Consider the following 22,276-nt stretch of genomic DNA (forward strand, 5'->3'; position numbering starts at 1 on the left):
ACTGCCCGCAATCAACTCCTGTCCAACTACAGACAAAGGTTAATTAAAGGGATTAGTGACTTTCTGGTTCACATGAAATCATTTACCACGAATGGCCAGGCAGAACAGTGACACCTGACAAAACATCTTAGGACCCAAAATTCTTAAAGGTAACCAGGCCAGATTTTCCAAAAACATATTGACTGCAGTGATGATTAGTTATATCAGGATCTTTTAAGTCCTCTGGACTAGGCTTTTTTGTACGAAGCTAACTACCTTTCAAGATTCTTGCCCCTTCCCCCACACTCTTCATATAGTCTTTACTTAAATGGTAAATAACAGAAATTAATGCTTCAACTTACGTTTCTCTTTTGCATTGGTTTTCTTATAACTTAGAGATCTGACTTTTGGATGATGAATTGGACAACAATAGACCTTGTCACAAGGCAAAATGTCACAGAAATTCACTTCAGGGATCTTGCTGATGGGTTGCGTGCTCTGAGAAATTGTGCTTTCCCCCTGCAATGCTAAAGGCAAAAAAAAAAAAAAAGACACAATTCTCACTAGTGCTATATGTCTATTGGCATTTTATAATAGCACAGAAATTGAAAGCCTGTTACATGTATGCAGACCAACAGAGATACCCTACCTGCTGTAGTGGCAGAGGGAGAGAGTAGAACAGAACTTGAGGTACTGCTGATGAAGAAAAACAATTCATTAAGAAACGGACATCAGAGTTGTGGACCAAAACAGGTTGGTCCACAATCTATTACTAATTCTAATTCACTAACACAAATTTAACTACTTGCCTGTAAATCGGATGATTTTCAAAACGTCTGTCATGAATGCTAAGTAAATATAGGGTTGATATTGTCAAAGCACTGTAGAAAGAGAATTATTCTGTAGATTTACATCCACCTTCTTACGTAACATAATATGAATAATACCTTGACAGCACCTTGTCCAAATGTAGTAATGTAAGAGTTAATTATCTGATCACTTTCCCTTTAGTGGGAAAAATTCCAACTGAATTTAATGGGGTTTAGATCAGATACTTGTATACAGTATTGTATTTGTATACTTGTATATATGTATATATACATATACTTGTATTCAACACAAAATATCGTCAGTTTTCCCTTGTAAATAGAATCACAACACCAGTTCAAAGTACTCAGTTCACAGAGAGATTGTAATCCGTGGGTTTTTGGACTGGAAACAGAAAATGGCAAATCTCAGAAGTCCAGAGCATACTTTCCTTTCCACAAGTCCAACGTCACAAGTAAAACTTTCAGAGTCACAGGACTGCCCACCACACTGGGAACAAGTCCAGCTTCATTTCACCTAACAGAATCACTCTGTACATCAGAAATTGTACTTCGGCACAGAATGATTGCATAAAACATGCAGGGTCTCACGAGTCCGGCTTTGCCCCTGTAGCACGAGCCACCAAGATACATTCAAGGTGCACCATACATTGTGACATGGACAGAGATTAGCTGTGCGTGCACCACATCAGTATCTCACTTCTCTAAAATGATTTCAACTTTACAATATTACCAGGCATATTCACTGTTAATTTAAATACATTGTGTTCTTTGAGTAGGAAGGGTGAGAAGAAGAAAAAAATTGCAATCTTCTTTCTGGTGAATAGAAAGGGGAAGGGAGAAACAAGTCAACTTGTTGATAATTAACTGTTACCATAGTGCCATAATAGCAATCAAAGTTATTATGGTCACCCGGAACATCTTCACGGAGCAAGACTCTTTCGTCTTTGACAAACAAACCTAGAAAAAAAATACATGTTTGGTTAATTTAAGTGGCACATAACTAAGCTGCTACTAGCAGATTAAGAAATACTACACTAGTCTGACTTTAAGTTAACCTTGTTTCTTTCGGAGAAACCATACAAGTCATCCTTATATAGGGGTCAACATCTAAAGAGAAAAACTTAAGTAATGAAAGGCTCCCTAAAACTGTGAGCGCACTGCACACTGTTGATAGTCTGGGGACACAAACATTACACAGGAAGAAAGCTCCTTCTCTTTTCTTCCTGCCATTTTTCATACTCTTGAAGTATTTAAAAATCAAATTAAGAACTCAGTAAGCAGTGGCCAGAACTAAAAGAGGAGCCGCTTTCGGCATATGCTCAGGCCACGTTAAACCAGGGCTGGTGGAAATACAGAAGAAAGGCACTTTTCAAACAAGCAGGATGATCTTAGATGATGGAGCATTTGATTGTCATCATGGAATAAGAACATCTGACCTATTATTTTCTCTTGCTCTTTGGCACTGGCAAAAGCAAGGTAGGCAAATGAGCATTGGTTCGTCTTGAAGAACAGGACTTAGCAGCCTAGAAAGACTGTCTTGAACAAGGTCAACATATATTTCCCTAACTCATTCAATCCCTGTGAAAAGGGGTCTCCTCTTTCTATACCAGGGTATGGGCAAGAGGAAGTCATTCAGCAATAGCAACGATGTCCTATCCAGGTCTTAACCACCTGAAAGACAGCACTACCCAGCACAAAACAGGAGATGCTAACTGCAAACCACGGTGAAAGACTCATCCAAGGAAGAAAGCCAAGGAAGAATTATCACTGTGCAGACTTCCAAACCGCAGCGAGCATTTCTGTGTAAGGCTGCACTGCACCACGTGAGCACACCTACGGGCTCAACAACTCTGTCCTGTTGGTCTCCTCCTTCACACCATTAGACAGCGTGGATCTACTCGCACACCCACAATGTATAGGCAAGAAGTAGAAGTGCCTCATACATATTTTCTATCTCAGTGCAGCTAGTTTTTAAGCTGCTAGCATGACACTAAACAATTCTGGCTAAGGAATTTGATTCTATATTTAGAAACAAGAAAGCTTTCACCAATATCTCAGCACTTACAAAAACCCTCTCATAGGCACATTTCATATATTTAATTTCACTCACCTTGCTGGATTTCAGTGGGACTGATTTTTTTGATGGCAAAAGACTAGTAGCTCGACTATACCTGCTGTAAGAGACAAGATCTCTTTAACATTCAAATGCTTCGGCAACTAACAAATGAAAAAGAGACATTTTCAATAGGGTGTTAATGTCACTTGCTTTTGCAATTTTAACATTTAAAAAGAGAAAGGCAGAAGTGTCATCAGATTCATTTTCAAGAACAAAGGCCTCCCATTAACTCATTCAGGTGAATGCTATTAAATGCTACATTTGATTTCAAAGAAAACTTGGGGAAATGGTTTAGAAATAGGAAACACTCATCACTTCCACTGAAGCACTAATGAAGATTCTTTCTTGCAGAAGCAGCTCTGCAGATTTCTCTTAGCAGCAATTTCCAAGCTCCAGAGCTGTAACTGGACATAATCTACCCTTGCTTTATGCAACTGAAGCAATTACAAAAATGACTGCAATTTAATGGCCATTTCAAATATTAATTTTGTCAGCAAGTTAAAAATTATGAGAAATTTGAAATTTTTGCACAACTTAAATGCTGGAAATGAGCTGAACTCCACTGTCGAGCAAAATCAGTTTTCGCTTCTACCGCAGAGACCACTTTACCAGTTTCTGTGACGACTATCAGAGAACATCCCAGACAGAGGTACCTGACTTTGCTCTCTTCACTGACTGTTGACTTTAAACTACTCATCCGTTTCAGCCTGGCCAGTTTCCTGTTCCACTGTTCCAATTCTTCTATTCTGACTTCGAGATTGTTGGTTAGTTTACAAAGCTGCTTTACAGCACCAACGTTCTCCATAAAGATCTGATCCTGAGAAGCAAAACAATGACAAAAGTAGATACAGTATATTCATCGATCAGATGTAACAAGCAGTAATGAGTACAGAATTCACCTATATAAGGATACATTGAATATTGAAAATGCAAACACAAGTTATCTCACTGTAAATAGGACGCACTTACGACTCTAAACCCCTTTTGCTAGATTGTAAAAATTGCTTTTGGTCAATTTGCAGTAAATTGAAAATGAGGACTTGCAGAAAAATTTGAAGAAGCTAAAGGGCTTTGTAGACCAAGAATTTAAACTATATTTTACCTTCATATTGCATTGAATTTTAAACGTTAACACTGTCACAACAGGTATCTACTATTTGATTTGTAGTGCTGCAGCTGAACATAGATTTCAGAATCCCTTAGCAAAATGTACATCCAACCATCTGCCTACAGGATTGACTAACCTGTCTCAGACAAGCTAGAGCTTCCATCCATGTTGTACACATAACATGAATCACACAGGAGTCCCTGAGACAGGGAAAGATCCAAAGCAGAGGTCAAGCTGTGACGGTGTAATATTTTGTTCTCCCCTGCAACCCCTCCACCCTCTTACAGGAGTCCTACAAGTTCCAATACCGTGATCAGCTCTGCAGCTACCACAGTTCAGACACCCTCCATTTACTCCTTCTGACTATTTTACCCAGGAAAAGCCTTGTATTCTTCTACCCCCTGCTTATCATCTAGGTATCAATCTGCTGCCAGAGAAGCCCAAGAATCCAAGTAGTATTTTATCCATTTCTGAGCCAAAAATGGTTACTGATCCACTGCAGGAGCATGGTAACAGCGTACTGTCTCCACTCTGAAAGAACGGCTTTCTCATCCTAACGTACAACCAGACTGATGCCATTAAACCTTGGATGAAGCTGTTACTGCAGTTAGTGTTGCTAAGTGTTCCAGTCTAGGCAAGTCATGCAGAAGTAAGGCAAAAGCAGAGCTTTGCCTTTCACGTTGTAAATGCCATGCACACCTTTCTTTTAAAGGTGACTGCATTCCACAAAAACAGACAGTATTTTGTATAAACAGAACCTGAGCACAGGTATCAGTGGCAAGTTGCAAACTTCTCTACTGCCAGAAGACCAACAGCCTGTTTAACTAAAAAGTGACTTCAAAATAACCTCCTGCATCTAGAACTGTGAAATCATTTATACGGTCACTTGTCCTCATATCAATGATATGTAGCAGCTGCCCTTTCCATTCTCCTCAAATCATGCATGAATCTCTTCCAGGTGACTTCAACTAGCTGAGAAAATGGCTCATCTGGCAAAATGAAGGAATGCTTTCTTTGAGAAAAAAAGGACTGATTAGAGTTTTACTGCCCCACTGATGACAAAGTACTGACCACAGTGTGACTGAGAACAGCAGAAAGATTCTTGTTCCAAAATAGCAAATTTCCACACAGTTGAGACATTTCTCTAGAAAGTAGCAGAGCCTGGTTCAAATGTGTAATGCAAACAATTAATTCTACAGGGTTCGACAGCTCCAAACGGGTAACTGACAAAGAGACACAACCAAACCAGCCAATATCCTGCTGATCTGGAACTAAACATGGAATGCGAGATAATAAAGTTCAGGGCCCCATCACCTGCCCTACTAACACAAAGATATGAAGCACCGTCCTTTTACTAGTCAAGGTGCGGGGCTGCTCTGGAGTCGGGAGCTCCAGACATTGAAAGCAGATGTTCCACCTGGACATCAGATGTTCCAAATCTCTGAATTCAATATACATCTTAAACTGTTAGACACAGATCTCCCCTGCCCCTGTCACCCCAAAGGTCACAGCACTGACATTCACATCCTCTGCCACAGGTGTTAGGAGAAAGAGGAGAAAGCGCAGATTTACCTAACCGCATTAAAACGATGTCAAAGTGTTTGCGAAGCGATCCCAGACCTAGCTAAGTAGTCAAGAAAACGCTAAGCAGCAAAAAAGCCATTGCTGTAACAACTCAGTCCTGCTCAGGCCACGTCGGTGGCAGAATCAGGCCCCGCCGGGTGCTGTAGGCTTTCTCCATTTGCCGGGTCACATCCCTGGAAAACATCCTGGCAGTGCTGTCCGGAGACCCGAGCTACAGAGGAGAAAGGGAACACTACGGGCCCAAATTTGTGTGATATTTCAGCAAAGGGAGAGGTAAGTCAAAAGCTCAATTGTCCTACCTAAAAGTTTTGTCAGAAAAAAACTGGCCACCCCAAAGCAGTTTTGGGGGGGGCTCAGAAATGCAAAGGATGCTGCAGCTGTCACACAGCGTAACGGGAAGGGCTGACAGACAAAATGAACCTTGTGTCACTACCTAACACCACTGCTCTTCTGTGAGCACCTAGAGATCAGCTACAGGCTGGAACCCTGACCAAATACAGCAAATTTTCTAAGTCTCCTTTTCAACAGTATCTCTAGAAAGGGCTCTTTCTGCAGCTTTATTCAAGGTGTCTCATTTGTGCTTCCTTTATATGGAATACAGCCTAGCAGATTTAACCTATGAATTTAACTAATTTGTAGCCTATCAAAAGATGACAAGTGAAACGCAGTATTTTTTATAGATATTTTCTCCGAGTTTGGTGGTATAAACTTTGTGTTTTCTATAGAATAATGAAAGAATGCATGGTTATAATGAATACAGGATCGTGTTCACGGCATCATCCAGACAGGACAAGGTTACCAATCTGTACAACCTCCCTCTTCCCACTCTCAGCTGTAAGCGGGAAGAAGCTGGGAAGCGGTCCTTGACCTGCAGCGAACCAGCGCACAACAGAGGGGCTGCTCTGAGCAATGCTCCGGCCGAGCGCTGCCTGCCGTCAGGGGTGACCCACAGTCCCTTGCCGTCCTATGTCTACAGGGAAAGGAGGGGGAGAGAGCACAGGACAACAGGCTGAGGCATCGTTTCCAACCTGTGAGCATGGTAATTACTTTGTGTGCCATAAACATTTTGTAGTATGTGATTTTAAAGCTATAATAAGGATTTCAGATGGCCAAAGAAACCTTCCCACAGAGCACACGGAGCTAGCATTTGTATTTGGCGTGAAAAATTAGAGTAAGGAAGTTTTTATTTAGCAAATAGAATGCCATCAGTGCTTAATTCACTTCTGGAACAATTAACTTAAACCCAAAAGAATATTTTGGAGTCCCACTTGTTGGACCAATGCTGTGAAATCGCTACCCACCTTCATTCAGCAAAGTAGGTTTTTTCCTTCTCTCCTTTACTGTATATTTGTTATTATAATGAGATTTTAATGTAAATACTTTTTGTCATTAAAGGATTCAGCCATTTACCAACATCTGGCGGTTCAGTTTTTCCTCAATGATTTGCCAAACACTATTTTTGTAAATACACGTGGAGGTCTACACCTTTCTATAAAGCATAGCGTGTGCTTACAGCTCCACATACAAAAGGAACAATCTAAATACACGCTTGCCCTTTCTCTCTCAAGACCATACCTTGTCAACCATGAGGAAGTTCTCTATTTTTTCTCCGTCATTACAAGCAACATCTCCAACTTCTCTAACAGCTTGAGGTAAAAGCTCCTTCACTTCCTGGGCTATTATTCCTGTTCACAAAATAACAAACTGAAGTCAGGAAACACAGTGGCATACCGTTGACCATGGTTGTGTGCATTGAGTTGATCATCCTAAAAGCTACAGGTAGGGCCAAACATGATCTAGAATTTCTCTGTGGTAAGAAAATCCAGGATTTCACCTTTTTTTTTTTTTTTCCATCCCACAGAAAACAAACAGAAACCTTTAGAATTCCCACTTCTCTGCAATAAAAACAAAATTGTTTGTGATCACGTACTTCATTCTCATTAAACCTCTGGAAAAACAACCTCCTATCTTTAAAAATTGAAACAGAAGTTGGAAAATTACCAGAAATACTTAATTTTGGCATTTTTCTATCACAGGAGACAGACAGCAAAGTGTGCAATTGTAGTATCCCAAGAAATGAGGATGAAACAGCAGGGTGTTAAAAGGCACTATGGCACAATGAACAACAGTGGAAGTTAATGAAAAATGGGAACAGAGCTGACTGAATACCTGTTTCATGGGTATTTTTTATTCCCATAACAGATGCAAATTCAGGCTTGTAGTCATACTCCACCAGCCTCATTTGTGTTATTCTTCTCAACTGCTCAGTCGTATCAACCTAGTTGGACAAACACCAAGATTCACATGTTGCAACACTAAGAACGTCACGGCATCTAGGACATCGCCGAGATAGCGACAAGCCTGGCACGGCCACTTGGGCAATCCGCGCATCCAAAAATACGGACGATCTTCCCGTTCCCCATCAGCAGAGCGCTATTTGTATTTGCGTTGCCAGTGACCCTTCAGTCTGACAACTCCCATTTACACAGATATCCCAGCTTCTACGGCCAGCCTCTTCCAAAATCCACAGGCGATGGCTCTGCAGAGCACAGTGCTGCATCTGGTTTCTTTAGGCCAGCCTTTCCGCAGGATAAAGCAGCTGCTTCATGTGTCAGAACAATGATCCACACGTGTGCTGTGGTGCAAACATAAATGCCCTAAATACTCCACAGCCCTCACCTCCCGGATATTCTGTTTTGCTCGGCTGTCAGATGGATGCATGACTCTGCCCATAACTTTTGCATTTCCGCAGACAACCAGTGCTTCGTCTGGTGCATCTGTGTTAATTCCTACTCGACCATGATAGACTATTGTCTCTGGAACATGTCCTCGCTGCCACAGTACATCACTGTCATTCTCAAACTGCCCTGGGTTAGATGCCTGGAAGAAAAAATTACGTTTAAAGGTATAGCATAGCATAGATGTACTATTGCTTATTCCATTAGAAATTCAGGGAAAATGGAAGGCTAAATCTTTAAATTGTATTCAAGAGCTTTTCTAACACACCAACAGGAAAAAAAAAAAGAAAAAAAAGAGTGGAGTCACTTCCAAGTGTTTCTGCTTACACAGCATTGGCCTCATTGCTTTTTCACTTGAATTATATTTTATTATCACCTTAAGCTAAATTGTCAATGTCCAAAGCTTTCCAAATTCTAACTTCAACGTTATGCCACATAACCATTCTTTATTTACCAGCAAATTTTAGCTGAGGCTGGAAATTGGAAAAGACCAAACAAGGTAGAGATTAAACACATGTGGTTCACCAAATCCTCTGTAATATTTTAAATTAACTCAGATCAGAAATTTCGTGTCGAGGAAACAGGATCTTTCAAAGAACACCAATAAAACAAGGGGGTGTGTATAGTTAGAAAAGGCATTTGATTTCAATAATAAATTTCGTTAATTATTTTTTTTTAAACTTTGAATTCAGGCTTTAAAATTTGAGTGCGAACGAAAAGTATGATGACAATAAAAAGTTCGCACGCATTTAAAGAAGCCAGGCTTTCACAGGGCCTTGCCATCTACAAGGCATGGTGCTCTGCACTTACCACTGTTTGTCACAATTAGAGCATGATCTGATATGCCTGATAACAAAACTACCAGCCGAGCAGTGGTTGAGTGTATAAAGGGCCAGAACATGAGCTGCTTTCTCTTGCAGTGCATTTGCACAGCTTTGCCACTTTAAGGTAACCAGTGGCTGGCTCACTGTACACCCTGCCACTGAAGCCCTCTCAGACATCTGGAAAATGACTTTTTTTTTTTTTTTTTTTTTTCTTTTCGGCTTTCCTGTTGATGTTTTCACCACTTCAAATCACAGCCTCTTGATCCTTCTGCTTTTCTGCCTTCTTTTTTCTTTGTCTGGAATAGTGGCCAGGTTTGCAAAATCTCATTCCCTGGATTCCTATTAAAAAACTGTCTCACACACATTGAAGGAGCTCTCCTCATTGAAATTTCAAAAGCATCTAACTTTAAAAATGGTAGAAAAATATAAATTTCTAAATCATACATAAAAATACATATCTTATAAGGTAACAATGATCCCAAGGATGAGTCAAACGTGAAAATTCAACAGCTTTCCCAAATTAGTAAAGACATGATATTTGTAACATTGCTAGACGCAGAAAGAGAAATTCAGATGAAAGCAGTATTGTGGAAATTAACGGACAAAAAAGGAAAAGAACTAAATACGCAGGAATAATACAAACATAATGCTTCAGTGTCCTGAAATAAAAGAACCCACAGCAACGGCCAGGATGATAAAACTTCTCAGCAGGGCAGAAAACTACTGAACTCCAAACATTGCTTTCAAAGCCCTTTCGCAGCTCCACCCAGCAAGGAGCTCTCGGCCACACCGCCCTCCAAAAACCTAACCGTAACCGCAGGAAGAGGGCTGATGGCACGAGAGGACACGAAGTTATGGCCCGGATGAAAAAGAAGTCAGGACTGAAACCATCTGAAAGCCCTCATCTTCCCTGGGAAACCCCTGTGCAACACCACACATACTGGGGACTTGCACTTTTGCTCTCTCCAAACCCAAATGCTAAGCCAGGCTGTAATCATAAGCCTAGGCAGATGACGTGCTGCCAAAAAGGACCCAAGCAATTGCCTACTGTCGTGGTTTAACCCCAGCCGGCAACTAAGGACCACGCAGATGCTCGCTTGCTCCCCCACACCTGGTGGGATCAGGGAGAGAATTGGGGGAAAAAAAAAGTAAAACTTGTGGGTTGAGATAAAGACAGTTTAACAGGACAGAAAAGGAAGGAGAAAAAAAAAAAAGAAAAATAGTAATAATAATAAAAAAAAATAAAAATATACAAAACAAGTGATGCACAATGCAATTGCTCACCACTTGCCGACCAATGCCCAGTTAGTTCCCGAGCAGTGATCCTCCCAGCCCAACTCCCCCCAGTTTATATACTGGGCATGACGTCACATGGTCTGGAATACCCCTTTGGCCAGTTGGGGTCAGCTGTCCTGGCTGTGTCCCCTCCCAACTCCTTGTGCCCCTCCAGCCTTCTTGCTGGGTGGACATGAGAAGCTGAAAAACCCTTGACTTGGCATAAACCCTACTGAGCAACAACTGAAAACATCAGTGTGTTATCAACATTCTTCTCATCCTAAATCCAAACCACAGCACTATACCAGCCACTGGGAAGAAAATGAACTTCCTTTTGGCTGGAAGCCTACTCCTCACCATAAGCCAAGGACTAGAAAGACCCCAGGCAAACAAGAAGCAATTCCTCGATTGTCCCACGCGAGAAAGTTCACGCGAGAAAGTTCACTCGACCGCGTCTCCCGGCAGCCCTCCCCATCCTCGGCAGCCCCACCGCACGGCACCTAGCCATTCCCTATCTCCCTAAGCCCTAACCATAATCTTCACCCTAGAAATAACCATAACCCAAGACTATGCCCAGTTCAAACGTTACCCAACGGCTATCGGTCACACGAAGAAGGGGCCAGGACTGAAGGAAAGCTTTCGGCAGCCCCCCTGCAACCCCGCTGACGCTGGGGCTCTGCGCCTTCCCTCTCTCCTATCCCTCACCCCCCAGAGCTCCTCTTCCAATAGAGCTCTCTTCCGAGTCTAACTCTCACTGTAGGCTAAAGCTGAGGACTAAAAGGAAAAATTTATGTCAATCAGAGGACTGAAAAGTAATGGTCGTGAGGAAGAGACACCAATTCTTCCTTTTTCTCTTTTGAAACCTATATTACATCCACCAAATTAAGAGCTGTGACACTCTGGAAACACACTGGAAAGGGGCAGCTATGGGTCTTAAATCCTCCTAGAGCTGCTTGAGCTTCTTTCCTTGCATTTTTTTTTCCTTCTCATCCTCCTTTGAAAATGAAGCATCTAGCCAATGAAAGCATTTACCAAATTCCTGGCAAGTGCAGGAAATTGTTTCACCTCAAAGAAAAAACAATCTGGAAAAATCAGCGTATTTTGTATTGGAATTCACAACAAGCTTTCTTTTTAAATTCTTCTATAGCTCTGCTTTTAACATTTTAAAATCCTGATAATTAAAAGATAACAACATACTCATACAATATGCAACTGTAACTTTTTTCGCAATCTTTTTGAGTCAATGGTAATTTGTGTGCCCAAGAATCACCCTCCCCATAGTCTCCTGTGAATATCAAAACAGTAAATACTTTTAACGTGAAAGCAATATAAATTTCTACCTACCCTCACAATGATCTTTTCAGAGACATTTGCAGACAGCAAGTAGAATTGGTCCTGAGAGACAGCATACAGTCCGACTACCAGCATGAAGTATCTGATTTGATTTAATCAAGACAATAATTGAAGTAATGTCTTCTCACAGAAAATAATAAAATGTTTTAAGTACAGCTGCTATTAGTGATGCATCAAAAGATAGCCAGAACATTATTTTAGATGTATTTATGTTACAATATGAAAGAAAAAGTACTTCCTTCATTCTCAAGCAACATGCTCTTTCAATGCCCACAATCACTGAAAATGAACAAAGATTACAGTAATTTTGAGAAATTTAAGTAAGAAAGACTCAAAGATGAAGACCATTCCTTCCTCAGAAGGAAATCATCATGATTTGGGTTTTTGGCTTCCTGATTTCGTCAGCCATCATTCTGGCTATGACTTCCTGAAGTTATCTCTACCCATGAGGATGAGGTCTTTTCTTTTATTCTCGTATCATTCTGTGACTCTAGAAGAGAGGCCTTTAAGGAGATACCAGCTATCACAGAATTTGAAATAAAATCACAGATTTGGCAACACTGAGATTTTTCACAACCATCAGCTCCATTCTAAAGTAGACTTTCTCTTTTCCACTTCACACATGCAGGCCAACTAGCTACAGCAATACCTCTGGTCAGGATTAGGTTTCCCCTTTTTTCTCATATTATTTGCTGTTGTTTCACTGAAATGCAACCTTCCCAGTGTTACTTTAGTTATCTGGTCCCCTGGCAGATCAACTCTAAAATAGAAAAGGAAATAAGATCAGGGAAATAAGCATTTGGAGATCTACCCAGCTCAAGCCAGATTTCCTCAAACTCATTAAAGCAGTTCTGAGAAAAACTGACAAATGAAAAAAAACAGAGGGACCCCAGCAAAAACACAGTAACCCTGGTTTATAAAAATGCATTAAAAAGACAGTGACTACGTCAAGGAGATAAACAGGATAAAGCACCAGCAGTGGGAAACTGTTCTTAGTAATAGAGTCTTGTGTTTCTCGGTCTGTTTGTACAGTCTTGAACATAATAAAACCGCATGTGTTCTAAGGGATGGGTATTTGTTGCTTGCCAAGGTTGACATTGCTTATTATTGGATCTGAATTTCCTCATTAAAATAAATAAATGTTACTGCTTGTCCTTTTTATCACCTACACCTAAGTTGTATGTCTAGAAGTATAAAATATACAGCTGTGTCTCACATACATAGTGGCATTGCTCCTGTAAGTGATAAACAACACGAATAAAGAAAGGGTTTGCATGGAAAAAAACCCAGTCCACCGAACGGTCACCCATGAAACAATTTACACACACCCAGAATCTATTTGTTGGTGTGCAAAAGGAAGAAAAATAACATGATAGAGATAATTTAGTGAAAATGAGCTCTTATCCCAAGCTCAAAGTTCATTTTTGCAATTATATATTGCATGCAGCCTTTATCCCAGCACTGTCCTGTCGAAGTTGATGCTGTCTTATCTTTTTCTGTTTTAAGGCTTATTTAATTATTTATAGAGAAAAGAACAGCTCCAACAGAAGACACTCATGCCAGAAGAACAAACATTGATTCTGCCAGTGACTTAAGATGCAGAAGAATGGCAGAGAGCTGTGGGGAGAAGCCGCACAGATGTTTCTAGCAGAGGCACTCCCCCTGAAAAGCACTGCAAATACATCTCATGCCCACGTAGAACAGGAACATTACTGCCATTTTTTAAGATGGGAAATGCATCTGCCATACAGCTCTGAACACCATACAGCAGTGCTGCTAGCTGAATATAAATATTTTGGACAGGCATTCTTCACACACTTGTAAAGCTGCTGAAAATTTTCCTTAATGGAGGGAGACCAGGCACTTACTGTTATGGTGATTCTATGTGCGCACCCAGAATGGAATTTGGATACAGATCAGAAAACTGGCTTAGAACTACTGTAAGTTTCCAAGAAACTACTACTTCACATTTCAAACCAATCACATATTGAAATCAAATGGAATCATTTTCTCAAAATTCTTACTTAACAGGATGGAAAGTTTTTTTGCTTCGATCTGACTGAGACTGTTCAATAGCAATTGTTTGATTTGGAGCTTCCACCTATGAAGAAAAAAAAATTCAAAAATTACAGGAATATTAAATTTTAAAACACATAAAAACTGAAAGAGAAGTTAACAGGCAAATTGTCTGAAAGAGTGAAATGTCTCTCATTTCTCATGGAACTACACAGAAAGTAACACAGGAATTGACTTCTGATCAATTGACACCTGACAGCTAGTCTGAAGCCCCAAATCATTCTGAGGACATAATTTGAAAGAGAAAAAAAGGGAAAGAAAAAAAAAAGTCATGCATTAATTTGCAAAAGAAAAATTGCTTTCTGAATCTAGACTGTTCTTGGCTCATTTTATCCCAAAGCAAAAATGCAGATATTTAATGTGAGAACTGAACCTGTACAAGGTAGTTCCATAAGTTATTTTAATCTAAACTTCTGTACCTTTCTGGAATGGTAGCAAGCAGCACTTTGCTTCAGATGGGAACAGATGACAGTAATATTCACTAATTTCTTCTGCATTAGAATGCATTAAGCAAATCTGGTAGTAGCTGCCTTGTAAAACAGCTACATGGATTGTTTTAAATGACTGAATTTTGGTAGTAAGTAAAAAAATGTGGTAAAATCTTTCAGAAAGATTAAAATTTCTTACTACTTCTGTATATGCAAGCTTGTGGACCCATATTGGCTGGGAAGAATTTGGTTCTTAAAATGAAAATGGAAACCCTGGCAAGAAGAAATGGGGAAATTTTGTTGGTTTTCTACATGTGAACTGTTCAGGAAAACCAGATTTGGTTTTTTTCTTTGCTTTGTGAATTGTTTTTTTTTTTCAAGAACTCTTTTTGACCAATGGGTAGACTGGCCACCTACACACCAGCTGACACCCCCGCACTGCCCACAGAGGGAACAAAATTTCAGTCAAAGAGAGGGAATTCAGTGAAACCACAGCAAACAGGCAAACATGTCGTCTTTCGGCATATATCAGCCCAAGCATCCACAAAACATCACTTTTTTGCAAAAGAGTTCCACACAGAAGTCACTAGTAACTTAAAAGTGTTCTCTTTTGTCTTGGTCAAAAATGACTAAGAAAAGAGTTCATTTCAATTATTTACCTTATTCTATGGATAATCACATACTAACTTATTAAAAGTAATAATCACAAAGAGGAGAAATACTTGCCTTTATTCCAAAAGCTTTCAAGTAAAACTTTTCTATTGGTTTCCCCCCCAGCTGAGTTTTGACATATTTTGGATGTCCAGTGATTCTAATATGGACTGTGATTTGGAAGTGATTCTTCTTCTGGCACACAAAGGCATCATCTGTTGTTGAAAAATTAAATCCTTTATCTGTGACAATGTGATATCCTACAGCAGGTCTACAAAAACAAGAAGAAAGAATAGCAACTTTGAGGCATATTTGAGTGACATCTTGAGTTCCTATTTTTTTACGTGGTCTGAAAATCCATCTGATTTTTAATGACAAAATGGGAGCTGAAATACATCTTTACAATCACCAGTTCTACCAGTATTTTCTTCTTAGCCTCTCAGAGGTGTAAAAATGAAAATGCATATAAAATGTACTCTAATTCCAGTCTGACACTTGAAATGTTTGGAAACCAGAGGTGGAGAAGCTTACATAATCCTCACTTACAAATCTGGTACAAAGGGACTCTGTGCACCTAAAAGCACAATAAAACCTTTTAGTGTGTTCAAGCATTCATTATAACGTTGCTATAAAAAACCAGAGCTGAATGAGCGCTGCAGACAACAATGTGCTAATGAGCCAGCAAAACTCCCTGGTTTGCTCCTGAATTCCCACACCAAGTGCTTCTGCAGAAGCTGCTGGGATTCAAACACAGCTTTACTCAAGCTAGAAGAAAAGCTATAGACACCGACCCTCTGGCCAGATGACTACAAAACTCTCCTTTATAATGTTGTCCATCCTACCCCAACTAAGGAAACCCTATTCTGTTTATTGAAAGGGCTAATTTGTCACCCAAAGTGAAAGAGTATTCTGTCCTTATGATTCATAGCAAACAAGGAAAGGTATCAAAAGATCTTTCTAAAAGAGCCAGTGAACTCACCATCCCAACAATGTTTCCAGTCCTCTGATTTAAGTGATACATAATTCTGAAATAACAGGACTACATGGCAAGGTTCTCTTATATGGGCGTTGGCTTTTCTTGCTAATGGAAGTTCGATAATGATGATCTCGTCTGATGCTACCGAGAACCTCTCATTAACACAATTACTGAAGATGGCTTTTCAGAACTCATCCATTTGTTTGCACATTATTAGGTGGAAAAAATCAAAATGTACAGACTTCACAAGAAATGTACAGACTTTATTATCTTTTTATAAATTACGAACAAAAGGCCCCTTTCAGACAATCACTGATTATCTAGGACAGAGAATAAAGAGAAAACTACTTTGTAACTACTCCAAAACTACTAAGTCATATGTTAATTCATATTAAAAATTATAATGAAGTATCTACCATCTCCTCAAAAGATCATTATTAAAGAAGCAAAACTTCTTCAGTTTCTTCCTACAAAGGTAATTCTTTTTATGTGTGTACTTCATAGTAGGGAGAAGAGTCATTTTTCAGATTCAAGTGTGAAGCAAGTTCATTAGCTGATATTCTTAAAGCAATTTCAAAGTTCTTGCTTACAGGCAGGCAAGCAGATTGAGAAGCAAAAGTACAAATTTCCATTTCTCCAAGTTGAATTGTTTGGAACAATGACTCCCAAAGAGGAATTTCACGTTTAACGTTTTCCGAGTATGCCATTTACAGTAATTAAGAGCAAATACATATTTTGATCTGATCTCACAAAGAATGGTCAGTCTCACCAAGCAGTACAGTAAAACTTGGAAGAACTTTCAGGTAGCAAGGGATATCCCTGTCACACAAGCATCCCTCCGAGAAACACACTTCCAATTCCTCTTTCTATTCAGAATTTGAGTCTTCAGACAACATCTTTGGAACAGAGTCCCACCAATCACAATAGTAATGGGGCAAGCAGCTAAGAAAGTGCCAAGCAGACACAATGCAGGGCATAATTAATGGTAGAGTAACCTTTTCTAATTAGTCTACCTCAGTTAACAGCATTTTGTTGTGAAAATGAAATAATCAAAAGGTTAAAATACTGGATGAATAAAACAGAAAATAATCATTAACCTGAGAAATGCCCCTAAAGCGGGCACAGCAATTTTGAGGTACAGGACCAATCCACCTACACTGAGCAGTGATAAGTACATGACTCTTGAGGCTAACAAAATACAGGATGACTGCTCAGAAAATCCGTGCTATAATTACAGCGCACCTTGGAGCAAAGGCGCTGCCATTGACCTCACTTAAAATTAACACTGACTTCCTCTGCAAATAACATCTCAATCCCCTTCCACGGTAGTGGCAGCGCCACGTGTATCTGGATGCTTTAATGCTCAGCATCACATTGTCTTTGTTGACACAAGCCACCAAGAAATGTGAGCCTGGAACTTCAACTTTAAGCGTATGGGAACCACCAAGTAGTTGGGTAGCGGTGGGAAAGCAAATCTCCCACGAGCAGCTCACAGCTCTCACGTCGTCATTGACTGAAAGCGTGACAGGAGTTGGAAGCCGCTTCCATCTAGAGTGACAATTGGCATGACGAACACAGGAGGAGGTTTCTTGGCCCATCCAGCTCCCAGGGAGTAGAAAGGTGGGGACACCGAGCCGTCTGCTCTGGTGTCACGTCCGTACCTCGGGAGAAGGGCTGTGTGGGACACAGCACGATGCGTACTGACCCGTCACGCTGGGCATCAACAGGGAACGACAGTGTCCAGCAACGACACTGATACCCTCCAAACTCCCACGAGTGCTTTTAGCAGGTTGGGCTCTAGGAAAATTAAAATTTACTATGCTGGTGAAGTCCTGTGGAGACAGGGACAAAATGTTTGCACCAGTCCTGGGGAATAAACCAGCCACTGCAGAAGGGCTTTTGTTAAAAGGGATCTTTCACTGAATACTAGAATGGAGAAAATCAGGGATGTAAAGTGAACTTGGAATGACCTTTGCCAGCGGCAAAAAAATGATTTACAGTTCTGATTCATACAGGAGAACTCTAAACCTTTGACTAAACAGTTGCACATCATATATATACGTCTATAGTTATTAAGACTTCGGTTATATGAGCCCAGAAGTAATACAGGTATCTTCTATTTCCATTTTTCTTTAATGTTTTAGGCCATTAGAGGGAAAGGTGCCATATGCTCAGTAATTACTTGCCCCAATGTGCTTGACAAAAGAAACAAAAATAAACAGGTATTTTAAGTTAAACTCATTTTCCTTTTGCCCCTAAATCCCTGAAGGGAAATCAGAAAACCTGGCATGAATTTCAACCAGTGTTTAAAGTTCTGCTTCTGATACATCTGCAGATTCATATTCCATCATGCCTGCTATACCTCCTTCTCCAGTCTTATTTTCAGTAAGAACAAGGGGTGCTAAATGTATCATTTATTCCTATAGAACTACAGTACCAGAAAAAAAAAAAAAAAGGACCCAGGAAACCACTTTTCCCAAGTGCAAACATCAGTACTTACAGTTTTTCATAATTAGAGTTAAATAAGCTGTTCCACTGAGAAATTTGATATGGTTGCCATGTTAGAGCTTGACAGCATTTTTCCAAAGCTGCATTCTGCCCGTCACTGTCATATTCTTGCACTTCAGCTGCAAAGTCCTTAACAGTTGCTGTAGAGAGATAGTGACAATTCAGTTATTACTTTTGTGACTAGCCAAAAATCCTGCATAAACATTTTTATAAATATATCTACATATATACATACATATAAAGCACAAACACATTGCATATATATTTAAATCCGATTGTCCTTTGCAGTTATTCCAAAAGATGGTGTTATATTCCCTTGCCCTAGAAAATAAATTTTTCAGCTTTCCTTATTTGCAAATTATTACACAAGTAGCAGTTCCTATTTTTATTCTCTCCAAAAGGATGGATAGTTTCCTTTGGGGGCAGGCGGGGGAAAGGAAAGCTGAGCCAACCATTTTACTGTAAATCTGCAACACTGCAAGAAACAATTAAGCAAAATAACTACGTAAGTTTCCCGGTCTCTCTACTACAGGTTTAAACTGAATATACTCTAACTCACTGCAACAGGTACTTCATTCCAGAGCAGGAGGCACAGTTTTCCAATAGCAAACGCATTCATCGCTACATCTGGTTGACTGGTTAATGCTTTCTGAGATATTATACATTTTATGAAGACAGAGGAGAATGTGATGAGACAGATAAATGGAGTACAGTAAGGACAGGAGAAAATATGTCGTTGAGCATATCAGCTAAGATCCATCCACAGTCAGTGGCAGCACAGTAAGATAGAGCCTACAGAATCATTTCAGGCCCCAGCTTCATTTGCAGTTCCCCACTTGTGACATACAGCAGAGTAAAAATATAAGAAAAAGCCCACAGTAAAGAAATTCACACCTCATTTCTAAATGATCCCCATGCCATTTTAACCAAGGGCTGTGTTCTTTTTCCAATAGCACGTGTGTCAGTGCAATTTTATTAACAGCGACCCCCAAGGAAAGCATATTTCAAATCTGTGTCTTTACATACTAAAAACAGCAATAGCAATTTTAGACACATCCTCTCCTTCCAGCAGTGGCAGACTTAGAGGACTAGTCACAATCAAGCAACACTGATCAAATAGAAGATACCAAAGGAAAAGTAACCTACTAAATCCAGTTGCTACTCATTAAAAGTGTTCTAAAAGATTCATTTAATGCTGAAAAATAACTTATTCTGAAGAAACAACAAGCAACTCTCAGATTTTCCGCTAACAGACAAGGGTGAAACTCCTCAGATAAACTGTTCATTACAAACTGTTCATTCATGGAGAGCCTCACACTTCACAGAAGCTGATCCATTTCTGTACATGCCTGATAAGCTTTTTTGATTCAATTGGTATAAGCTTAGCATTTTTATCTTGATAAAACAATGAACCAAATTAATTTGGGGAAGAGGTGGGGAAGAACACACAGCTTTTACGAAGCTCGCACATGGACACACTTTGTAGAAAAAATATGGAGTTGAGATGATAAAGGGAAACTGCAATCTGTTTGCTCATCCACCCCAATAATTCCCTGTTAAGCTAACCCAAGATGGTTTCTTTGCCCAGTCAATCTAGTGCCAAGCAAAGTCAGCAGAGTATGGTATCATCTGTGTACTGCAGGCTCACACACGGAGAAGGGCAGAATATTTTGTCCAGAGAGTCCTCAGGAAACACGAGCCTCTAATGCTTCTTCTCTCTTTGCCAAATACAAATACATCCTGGTTTTCAAAAACACTGAAAAGGTAAATTCCTCCAAACCTGGTAGCGGAGCCCAGACTGTTAATACTGCTGCATTTTCAGAACCAGCAGGAGCTGTGCTCTTAAAATGTACTTGTCTATGGCATGAAACATTAAATTTCATTTTCACACAGTTGCTTACCTTGCCTGGAGTCCTGAGACTGGACTGGAGAATCAGGGGCATCTCCCAGTAATTGTGAGAGCTTCCTTTTTTTGCCTGATGCTGCAGAAATACTTTTTTAAAAACACACGCTGCATTACTTATAAATAAGTTTAAATACAGGTGTTACAGAATCATAACAAGAGAACACCCACGTATCTCATTCTACCTGCACTGTCACCCAAATTCTGATCTGCCAGGGGGAGGTGATTGTTGTTGGCTTTTTAAAACTGAATTATGTAATTTTTCCTTCCAAAACATAGACCAGTTTATTTTTTTATTTCATATGAATAGAGAAGTTGATCTCTTCTTAAAAACGTACACGGTGCATAAGGGGCAGGGTTTTATTGTTTCCTGACATTTGCATTAAAATCACAGCTTTATCTTGAATAAGTGTGCTGCATCAAGTGTGAACTCACTTTCCCTCTTATATAGAAAACACCAGTAGCAGTTAAACCAATGTGTTAATGAAGAGATCTCAAGGGGCGACTGCTGGGTAACATTTTTCCCCTTTCCCAGAAAGTGAGATTTCAAAAAATGCTCCTTTGTGCAAAGGGAAAAAAACTTTATTCCAAAGTTTTGATATTATAAAATGTAAACTAGAATATCCTGACAGATGGTCACTCCTTCTGGACGGGGGAAAAAAACCCAAGCCAAACTCCAGGTCTCAGTCAGGCTCAGTCGGCACTCAAACTAAGGTGCAGGCAGGAGTAGCAGAAAAGCCTGCTCATCACATTAACTGTTACTCTTTTTCTGTGTTTGTTCAAAAGTTCCACAGTTGGTCAAGAAGTATTTTGTATCTTAAGTTCCAATAACCAAAGGATTCACTCAAAAAATAGTATGACTTTGACTAAGGGGCACCTTCTACTGGAAAACAAAGAAAGAACACAAATAGCTCCACTGAGAAACCCAGGCCCAGCTTCCTTCACCCACGTCCAACACGTAATTGAGCTCTGTAGAGAAGAGGAGACGGGGATGGAGCATCTGCAAGCCCAGGACTCACACTGACAAATTCATGTTTCTCTCCCGAAATCCAGAGTTCCCCCTCTGGCATGCATCAGTCAATTCAGTCTTACCAGGTATCATGGTTGGATACGTGCACTACCCAGTGTATTTTAAATAATTAAGCATCCACAACACGCTGGTGGGTGAATATGGCAGGTGGTGTATGAATACCATTTCACTTCCTTACATAGATGTGACAATTATTTTTTTTTCTCTCGTGCCACTTGTCAGAACACTTACAAGATCCTTATGGACAAATCCCTGCAACAGGTATTGCAAAACGCCTGAACGCTTTTATAATCCAGTTATAGAGCAGTTATGTTGGTCTCTCTTTAGCTTTGTAACGTTTTCAAAATTGAAATCCATTCCTACTTCCAATCTGAACTTCAGTCAAGAAGTTTAAAGAACCCTCAACCACAAGCATCTCAAAAATGTCTAAACACTGCCATCCTGTGGAAAACCCTACACCCACGGGGATTTGACAGCGGTCCTAAACCCTGTCTTCTACCAGCTCAACTTTTTTTTTGTAGCTGTCTCGCCCTTTGCATAAACACTTTATCATTTACCCAGAAATCTGAGATGCATTTGGCTGAAAGGATGAATAATTAAACCCCAAACAGCTGGGGGCTGTAGAATTATTCCAAGGAGTCACAGCACTTTCTGTCTTCAGGCAGCAGCCCGGGGGGATGGTGCAGGGATGCCCACCGGCACCGGGATCGGAATAAGTCTCCATGAACCTGCAGGGAAGCTTGCTGGGTACCCCAGCAGATGGGCAGGGGAGCGGAGGCTGCAGCCCACCGGGCCACGTAGCGTCACACCACAGGGCTGCAAGAAGCAAACAGACAAGAAAGTAAGGACAAGGAAAAGGAGCTGGAGACCTTCCTACGGGCTTGGGAGAGGCCGAAT

At 40.2% G+C, this 22,276-nt stretch overlaps 1 protein-coding gene across 1 annotated transcript in view; it reads right to left on the reverse strand.

Moving 5' to 3' along the window:
- The window catches only part of MYRFL (myelin regulatory factor like), a 40,705-nt gene that overhangs the window by 12,659 nt on the left and 5,770 nt on the right, over window positions 1–22,276 (reverse strand). Inside the window, 17 exon segments of the mRNA XM_052774768.1 lie at window positions 342–506; window positions 629–675; window positions 789–860; window positions 1,681–1,766; window positions 2,920–2,983; window positions 3,579–3,742; window positions 7,193–7,302; window positions 7,787–7,895; window positions 8,297–8,497; window positions 11,799–11,889; window positions 12,457–12,567; window positions 13,832–13,908; window positions 15,038–15,233; window positions 18,439–18,586; window positions 19,006–19,095; window positions 20,348–20,439; window positions 21,937–22,195. Coding sequence (XP_052630728.1) covers window positions 342–506; window positions 629–675; window positions 789–860; window positions 1,681–1,766; window positions 2,920–2,983; window positions 3,579–3,742; window positions 7,193–7,302; window positions 7,787–7,895; window positions 8,297–8,497; window positions 11,799–11,889; window positions 12,457–12,567; window positions 13,832–13,908; window positions 15,038–15,233; window positions 18,439–18,586; window positions 19,006–19,095; window positions 20,348–20,439; window positions 21,937–22,195 — 2,082 coding nt within the window.

The sequence above is a fragment of the Harpia harpyja genome, chromosome 23 (genome assembly GCF_026419915.1).
Source record: "Harpia harpyja isolate bHarHar1 chromosome 23, bHarHar1 primary haplotype, whole genome shotgun sequence".
Classification (NCBI taxonomy): Eukaryota; Metazoa; Chordata; class Aves; order Accipitriformes; family Accipitridae; genus Harpia; species Harpia harpyja.